Below are 9,310 nucleotides of genomic sequence, written 5' to 3'. Positions count from 1 at the left end.
TACTTGGTTCCGCCCTCCCCGCCCGTGGAGCCTTCCAGAAGTCGCCGGCAGACCCGTGCGGCTTACAGCTTAGCCACACTCCAGATTCACATCATAAAAACTCATTATTTTATCACCTAAACACTTGCTAAGTGTCCTAATCCTTCAGTCAACATGTCCACCTTGGGGACACTAGCTTTCGATGAGTATGGGAGGCCTTTTATCATCATCAAAGACCAGGACAAGAAGACACGGTTATCGGGCATTGACGCATTGAAGGTACAATGGGCTAGCTCGCGGGGCACAGCTGTGGCATGTTGGCTAGAAAATTGCTAGTTTGCTATTAGTTGCTTGATGTTGGGCACCAAAACAGTTTATCTGGCATGACATGTATTGATATCCAAGGCTTTGATTCACATGCATGTACTTAACTGGCAAGCTAAGATAATGTAGCATTAGCTAAAAGATTAGCTAGTCATGCTATCATGCGGCCCATGTGCTTTCTGCGATGCGTTCAGCTAGGGATGTTGCTATGTAGCATAGGGCTGTGCCCTTAATGGTCATCATTGATGCACATCATCTCCATTGTCCTCTGTTGAAACATTCTCGCATATGACAGCCTATATTGGTCTCCGATTTAAAAACCAAGAGTGCAATAAGATTAGCTAATTGTGATGTTTGTGTTTTGCAGTCTCATATTATGGCAGCCAAGGCAGTTGCGTCAACGCTTAAAACATCATTGGGTCCTAATGGTGAGTATGTAATGCAGAGCCGCCACATCTGACTTCCTCTGGTCAAACTGTCAAAACTGTTAATACATTAATCTCAGTACTTGGAAGCTGAGGTGTTATATTAAATTATGAAATCAATTATATTTGACCACTACTTGTAAATTTCCCTCCCACATACAGTTGTGACTGCTTAAAGCATGTCTCAAACGTCACACATCACTCCACCTGAACCATGTTTCCTTGATTGCTTCCAGGTCTTGACAAGATGATGGTTGACAGAGATGGGGAAGTGACTGTCACCAACGACGGAGCCACTATCCTTAGCATGATGGATGTGGACCACCAGATTGCCAAGCTTATGGTGGAGCTGTCCAAGTCCCAGGATGATGAGATTGGTGATGGAACCACTGGAGTTGTTGGTAAGGGAAGATGAGGGGATCCTTGAACCTTAGACATGACTTTATACCTCTGCTGAGGTGTTGTTGTGGTCTTAGTGATAGTTGATTATCTTAAAAACATGTAACAGTATATAGGTTTTACTGAAAAGTAGACAATGTTTGTGCTCGGCAATCATTGACTGACAATCTCACAAAGGCTTGTACCGGAAAACGCTCTGCTAAGTCACTAAATAAAAATGTTACTTTAGAGGAGAACATCATTGAGCATTTCTGCATCTTCAAAATTAGACTTGGTTTCACTTTAGTATTTTGCATTCTATCATGTGTAGAGTATTCAGGTATTTTTTCTTCAGGAATTGAATTGATTTATTGATGTTACAAGAGAAAGAACATTGTATTTGTGAGGTTCTTTTAATGCCATCTCATTGTCCCAATGCATTGAGGTTATCTTTCACATAAATACACAGAAGTAAGCATCCTGCAGCCATGACAATGGAGCTCTGATAAAGACAACATGCTATCTTCTTATCATATTCCACCTATAATTGGTCTTGTCTTTTTCTCTTCCTCCTCAGTGCTGGCTGGGGCTCTGCTTGAGCAGGCTGAGCAGCTGCTTGACCGTGGAATCCACCCCATCAGGATCTCTGACGGTTATGACCAGGCTGCACGCATTGCCATTGATCAGCTAGACAAAATGGCAGAAACCTTCCCCTGTGATCCCAGCAACACAGAACCGCTCATTCAGACCGCCATGACAACACTGGGGTCCAAAGTGTGAGTGTCCTAGACACAAGAGTGTTGGGGTGTTTTTAATATGTAGCTACAGTACCGTTAACATGAACTGTCTTAGGTAGCTTTTCATTACTTCATTACATTTCCATGTGTTCTCATGACTTGCATCATACTTCACAAGCAAAACCAAAAAAGAATAAACTAGTGTTTTCATTTATTGGTCACAATTCTTTTGTTAAGACTTGGGAATTAGGAGTGACTGTTCAGTATTAATATTTCTATTGTGTGGCTTGACTTAAGATCTGCTTAGATATTTTATCTTAAAGTTCTTTTGTCTTTCAGCATCAACCGGTGCCACAGACAGATGGCAGAGATTGCAGTGAATGCCATCCTCACTGTGGCTGATATGGAGAGGAAGGATGTAGACTTTGAGCTTATCAAGATGGAGGGAAAGGTGGGAGGCAAGCTGGAAGACACACAGCTCATCAAGGGAGTCATAGTTGACAAGGAGTTCAGCCATCCTCAGATGCCCAAGGTATGAGCAAAGTCATATTCTCAGAGGATGCCATTGCCTTTGGAATAAGATAGCTGCCAGTAGATAAGGACAAATGACATGTCTGTCATGTATGTATGATCATAAAAAATCCAAGTATTCTAATGACTTTTGTTGAACATAACTCAACCCAGTAAAATGCGAATCTAAATACTACAGTCATGTATTGTGTGGCGACTGAGGGAAATTAAAAGTAGACATAGATAGCAATGTATAAGATAGAAGAACACTGTTACTTTTCTTTTAGTACTATTATAAGTTATATTGCAATTTCCACCATAAGATAATAATACTATCAATAATTCTTTTCAACCACTCAGGTTCTGAAAGATGTGAAAATTGCTATCCTCACCTGCCCGTTTGAGCCTCCCAAGCCCAAGACCAAGCATAAGTTGGATGTGACCTCTGTGGAGGACTACAGAGCACTCCAGAAATATGAAAAGGAGAAGTTTGAGGAGATGATCCAACAGGTTCTACGACATCTAAACTAATACAACTGAATTCTTCACATCCACGCCGGCACATATGGTTAACCTTAAAGTGTACTCTCGAATTTCTCTTTTAGGTCAAAAGCAACGGGGCTAACTTGGCCATCTGCCAGTGGGGCTTTGATGATGAAGCCAACCACCTCCTGCTGCAGAATGAGCTGCCGGCCATTCGCTGGGTCGGAGGGCCTGAGATTGAGGTGAGAGACATTTGTCACATAACAGAACTCTTTTAAAGAAATATAATCTTAATTAAATATTTTCACTTGCTTCATTGCCTCAATCAGTCATCTATTTTATGCCCATATTCTGCAGATTAGCGGAAAGTACGTAGTGCATTTTCTAAGTGTACAGTGCCTATTGTGTTCCTCCACAGCTGATCGCCATTGCCACAGGAGGCCGCATTGTCCCAAGGTTCTGTGAGCTCACACCAGAGAAGCTTGGCACGGCTGGTTTGGTGAAGGAGATCGCCTTTGGTACTACAAAGGACCACATGCTGGTTATCCAGGAGTGCAAAAACACCAGGGCTGTAACGATTTTCATCCGTGGTGGCAACAAAATGGTAAGCACAGATCTAACTTTGAACTCTGTAAAAAACCCATTTATGTTGCCATATCCCTGTTGGTTCACTTTTTATTTTCATCTATCTCCTGAATAGATCATTGAAGAGGCCAAGCGTGCTCTCCATGATGCTCTGTGTGTGATCCGCAATCTGGTCAGAGACAACCGTGTTGTGTACGGAGGAGGAGCTTCAGAGATTGCATGTGCCCTCGCAGTCAACCAGGCTGCAGATAAAGTGAGGAAAACGCAATATTAAAGAAATCATGACTGTATGAGTATTTGCTCTTACCATTAAAATAAATATGATGATGATCTTTAACTTCTGTTCCTTTCCTTTTCAGTGCCCATCATTGGAGCAGTACGCCATGAGGTCGTTTGCTGATGCTCTAGAGGTAATCCCAATGGCGCTGGCTGAGAACAGTGGGCTGAACCCTATCCAGAACATGACAGAGGTCAGAGCCAGACAGGTCAGAGAGAACAACCCCTTCCTAGGCATCGACTGTCTGCAAAACAACACCAATGGTAAGGATCGCAATGATCTCAAATTATGTACCTTTTATTCTAACTGAACACTACACAGTCCAGTCTGGTGGATTAGCTCACTCTCAGTCAGACAATTGGGACACTGGACTTTCATGTCAAAGCAAGATAACATGACGGACTGAATCGCTTGTTTTGTTTGCTCCTGCACAGACATGAAGCAGCAACATGTGATCGAGACCCTGATTGGCAAGAAGCAGCAGATCTTGCTGGCTACTCAGGTAGTCAAGATGATCCTAAAGATTGACGACATCCGAAGCCAGGGAGAGAGCGAGGACTAGAGCGCTCCTGAACACCATAAGGCTCGGTTGGCTCTAGAACACTTTAAAAATGTGTCTGCTGTTCTAGAGATTTTAGGCACTTCCCCGAGCACCATGTCCAAGCCGCACTGCATATTGCTATTTATCATTTGATACAAAATGTTCAAGCTGTTATGGTATCAAAAGTCACCATTAAAATGTTGGTCTGTTGAAATTTACACTCTGTAGTTGTGATATTTCAAAGGTAAAACTGATAATACTTCATTTTTATTCGTGTATTCCATGTTAGCTTTACATTCTATATCTTATAGAACAAAAATTTGGCAAGTTTAGGCATAGAAAGTAATCAGATAATTGCTTGCAATCCTACATTAACAAGACAGTAAACTGCATCCACACAGCTGCATACAAAAAGTCCTTTATATTACATATATGGCTCAAGAATCATTAAGATTAAAATCACAGTTCCTTAGTATCCAAAGATGAAGACATCTTCCAGACTAAGAAAATAAAATATCTGAGAAATGTCTACATTGACAAAAAAACATGAAAATTATGTATTCCTTATTTCTTACTGTAATTATATTACAATAATTATTATTTATAATTATTATTACCAGCTCGCTCTGAATAGCACCTCTGCATTTTACATTTGACCTTTTCAGGTTTTCATCCTGACTCAGTCGGTCCAACATGTGTAGAGATATGATTAAAAGGCACCAGTTGCTAGCACAATGCCACATACAACTGACTCCAATGTGCTGGCTCTGACTTTCTCATCTACATGTACTTGTTGAGCCAGTTGAGCATGTCTGTTCTGGCCATCTGGATGCTGGGTTTGTCTGTGGGATTGATGTCCTCTCTCTTGCGGTGGACAAACCCATGAGTCTGACCAGGAAAGATCTTCACTTGGTAGTCCACTGTGCATTTCTCCTTCAGCTTTGCTTCAAGGGCACTCACCTGAAGAACAAAAGGATGTAAGCACAGATTGTTGGTGGTTACATGCAAGAGATAATGGTATTTTGAAGTTAATATCTGCAAAATATTTATTTACTGGTGTATTTTAACATATTAGAGGTATATGTACGTATGTTGCTGCTAGGACAACACTTGAAGTACCATGGTGAGGTGTTAGGCAGGTTATACATGCTATTGATCTGTGAAATATCTATAAAAACCTCAGAGTTTATGTTCACTAACCTGGTCCAGTGGGATAACCTCATCTTTCTCCCCAAAAATGAACAGCGTGGGACTCTTCAGCTCATACCTGTCCTCCCTCTCGCGGATGATCCCTGCACAGCATCAAACAAGCCCTTCATAAAACCACTGCACAGGAACTATGCACTGCATGCTCTCTTGCCTCTACACAGTGAGTTGGCTATCATGCAGCAGTGACATACCATAGACTGACACTCCAGCTTTGACCTCTGCATACTGCAGGGCCAGGTAATGTGTGGCAACCCCTCCCCAGCAGAAGCCCACTGCTCCGATGTGTTTGGCCCCACACTGCTCCTTCAGGAACCTCAGCACTACATCCACCTCTCTGGGGAGAACATATTATTATGGTCAACATTCAAATGCAGAGAGGGAATAATGGCTCAAGAATGAATGTTACCGCAATCCTGGAATGAGGATGCCATTCAGAAATCCACATCATATCAACAATTGCTCCACTTAATGACCTAAAAGGTTTCAACTTTCACTTGGCACATCAGCTGCTAAATTAACTGAAACAAGACCAGGTATAAACCCAGTACATAGTTGGACAGGCTGACCTTATCCTTCCCTCATGTGGACACATGGGGGATGTGATACACAACAAAACAAAATCTTAAAAGCTAATGTAACATGCTAGAATAACATCCTTTCAGTAGCATGCCAAAAATACAGATATAAACTTCAATATGTACACACACATATATACTATATATATATATATATATATACGGTGTCAAGTACATTGTCAGGGGGTCTTAACAGCAGATCCTACTATATATGTACAGGCGCACCAAATTTTGAGGGAGCAAATGCCAGTGGGAAAAGTCCAATACTCAGCCGATCGACCAATGGTGAAACTTCATCACTCACTCATTCACCCACTCACGGCCACTTGCAGATATAGGCAAAAATGCTGACTTACTTGTTTATGTTGGTTGGCTTTTTGTCTTCAAGCCACTCCTGAAATTTGGACCAGTCATGTGATGGACTCCACGGCTCCTTTCCAACATAGAAGTCTGGACAAACAGCACTACTCAGAGCAAAACAGAGGCAGAATAATCACTGTTACAGATCACACTGGGCCAGCAGATTTACAAGCTTCTGGAATAAACAGGTATTCACCCAGAAAAAAATCCTATAACTAACCTAATCATATAGTCTATATATTTCCTTAACTTGCTTTTAGGAGCACACACACTGTATTTTCAGTGACATTAATCTTTACATACATGTATCCATTGGCAGCCAGCATGTCAGCCATGTATCTGGTGTTGGGAAGCTGCCACCCATAAATGTCTTGTATGACAATAATGGCCTTGTCAGATGCAGTGGATGGCTTGACTACATATGCTTTAGTGTGCTCTAGTTGAACCTCTTGGCCGAGTCCTCCGTACTCCATCTGATCGCCAATATCACAGGGGCATGGCTTGGCTTCATTCGCCATCTGCTGACAGACAAGCAGACCGACAGAAATTCAGCAAGGAAGTGGAAAGTGGAAGTAGCAGGGATGGATTTGGATACAGAGTAAATTTTTTCTGACCCGTGTACAGAACTGGAAGTCACTTGTTTATGAGTACAAAAGACTTTGCGCAACACAGTGACTAAGCATTTTGCACAGATTGCTCCATAATCTTTTCCACTCTCTTTTCTTAGCAGCTAACAAAGAATTCTAACATTGTATGTGTATTTGAAAATCAGTTCGCACAGATCACAGACATACCGTGTTGTTTTCTGATGACAGGACACAACCTGGAGTGTTCTGTGCGACTCAAAAAGTTGCAGGCTTGCAGCAGGTCACAATTCGGTGACTGTAAAGTTTACGTCAAGTAGAAAAGACAAAGAATGAAATTCCAGCCATGGCCTTCAAAATAAAAGCTGCAAGTACTTCCCAAACTACATTTAAAAAAAAAACGTAATTGCTGCGTTTTTCAAATACCATGTCATAGCTGATAATAATAGTCAGTAAAGCATATTTTCATTTTGCCATCTAATGTTGAATATGTGTTTTCAGAACCTGAAGAGGCGATCATGAATTTGACTTTGTAATTCCATCTCAATGCCTGTCATCTCCTTTTTGACAGTTATTGTGATCATCTTATCATCTTGGTTTCAGGTTTTGATGTAGGTACACATTTGAGGATTGAATGGTAAATAATATAACAGTTAATAGTAATGCATTTGCGATACAAAATCTATTACAAAATCAAATTGGGAATAGCCTAACATCACCATACTTTACCTCAAGACCCCTGGAATTGGTTCACTGCCTGGGTTTACAGGTGGAGAGTGTAGCTGCAATCTTGCTTGAGCTCTCTTATTGAATCTCTCCGTTTCTTCCTCAGGGCCTTCTTTTCACCAACTTCAGCAAATGAATTCTTCCTGCCTGTCTGTCTGTCTGTCCTCCATCTCTGTTTTTTTCAGGGTATTATTATCATTATCTTAGGGATATTATTATATTTTTAATCTTAAATAAATAAATTTAAAATTAAAATTAATATACCTAACAGGGTAGACAGACAGTAAAGTGACATAGTGGACGTTTTGACCCTAAGACAGACTTACACTGTTTATGAGCAAGACCGGTCTGACATAACAGTGTGTGTTTTACTGTGTAAAGTGATATTTTAATTTTCATCTTTTTGAATGTCTTCGCTCTGTGTGTGTGTGGGGTGGGGGGGGGGGGGGTGGGGAGTGGGGAGTGGGGGTGACAGTGAACTCCTGCTGCCACAACGATTCAGAATTTCTGCCTGGCCTGACTGAAATGTGTCACTGATTAGCAAAGGTAACTGTTTTTAAGTGGTTAGAGTAGGCTGATCATGTCTATCTATCGAGGCTTACCCTACGACGAACTTCTCAAAAGGCACCGCTGGGATTCGAACCCAGGATCTCCTGTTTACTAGACAGGCGCTTTAACCAACTAAGCCACGGCGCCGCTGATGGTCGAGATTGGTAGGGCAGTAGCAATTCATGCCCCGATGCACGTTGCGCTCAGTTAGATTATTATTGTTAATGCCATGATCAATGTGTATACTTCAGTTTTCCTATCTAGACTCATCATAAGTATTTCTTGGCATTGTCCCTGTTGCTACCTACAGTGTTATATCAAAATATCCCCAGATGTTTGATAGCAAGCTTTTGTTTCTTTTTCATGAAACATGTAACAGCAGCCTATAGTGCGCGGGTTAACACATTTAAACAAAAAGCAGCGAATAGGCTCACCAAATCTTGTTTCACTAAAAACATTAGGCTACATACGAACGATTTCACGAGTTTAAATGAGTAATAAACAGGGTTAAGAGAACATGGTAAAGTAAAAAAGGAGAATTCATTGATAGTAAACAATAAAGTAGCACCTAGCAACAACAATTTAATTGTCAAAGAGAAATAAACAAACAGTTGTGTGGCTGTAATGTTCCAAATTGAGGATTTTTATTATTTTTAAATAAACATCCAAAAAAGGAAGAGAGTTCTTACAAGATGGGCCCCACTAAGTCCAACTTTTGTCCACTTCTTCTCTGGGCTAATGATCACAGGTTCAAACATGTCAAATGTTATATAAAAAGTTGTTGGTTCAAGTAAAATCCTGCAGATGTCGCTGTTAATACAGACTGATGGATATTTGTTATCTATGGTATCCATGATATACTCAGTTTCCAGAAATGTCAATGAGGAAAAGCGAAGAAATGAAGAGCATTTTCTCCGGATTAGAAACAGGTCAAGGTTTTAACTGTTTAACAAGCCTCTGGTGCTTTAGTATTCAAAGATATAAAGAAGTTATAGCTTGCCCTTCACTAACCACGTGACGGTTGTTGTGGAAGTTTACCTGCCGTAAAACTTGAACCGATGTGGTAAA

At 41.0% G+C, this 9,310-nt stretch overlaps 2 protein-coding genes and 1 non-coding gene across 3 annotated transcripts; 1 reads left to right on the top strand and 2 right to left on the bottom strand.

Annotated features, from left to right (window-relative positions):
* Positions 1-18: 18 nt before the first annotated feature.
* Positions 19-4,457, top strand: cct5 (chaperonin containing TCP1, subunit 5 (epsilon)). The gene is made up of 11 exons (XM_056364126.1): positions 19-258; positions 671-731; positions 965-1,129; positions 1,684-1,882; positions 2,183-2,375; positions 2,714-2,863; positions 2,959-3,078; positions 3,255-3,440; positions 3,537-3,674; positions 3,781-3,961; positions 4,133-4,457. The coding sequence occupies exons 1-11, from the start codon at positions 154-156 to the stop codon at positions 4,258-4,260; spliced, it is 1,626 nt and encodes a 541-aa protein (XP_056220101.1). The 5' UTR covers positions 19-153; the 3' UTR covers positions 4,261-4,457.
* Positions 4,458-4,475: 18 nt separating this feature from the next.
* cmbl (carboxymethylenebutenolidase homolog (Pseudomonas)) lies at positions 4,476-7,298 on the bottom strand. Its single transcript, XM_056364127.1, has 6 exons — positions 7,178-7,298; positions 6,687-6,901; positions 6,380-6,487; positions 5,640-5,782; positions 5,440-5,531; positions 4,476-5,199 (listed from the first exon to the last, which is right to left on the bottom strand). Exons 2-6 carry the CDS (start codon positions 6,899-6,901, stop codon positions 5,020-5,022), a joined length of 738 nt encoding a protein of 245 aa, XP_056220102.1. The 5' UTR covers positions 7,178-7,298; the 3' UTR covers positions 4,476-5,019.
* Positions 7,299-8,315: 1,017 nt separating this feature from the next.
* On the bottom strand, positions 8,316-8,389 carry trnat-agu (transfer RNA threonine (anticodon AGU)). Its single transcript has one exon. It is a non-coding gene; the product is annotated as a tRNA-Thr (tRNA).
* Positions 8,390-9,310: the final 921 nt, after the last annotated feature.

The sequence above is a fragment of the Seriola aureovittata genome, chromosome 20 (genome assembly GCF_021018895.1).
Source record: "Seriola aureovittata isolate HTS-2021-v1 ecotype China chromosome 20, ASM2101889v1, whole genome shotgun sequence".
Lineage (NCBI taxonomy): Eukaryota > Metazoa > Chordata > Actinopteri > Carangiformes > Carangidae > Seriola > Seriola aureovittata.
Note: the sequence above shows the minus strand (reverse complement) of the source record. Positions and strands in the feature narration are given on the sequence as shown.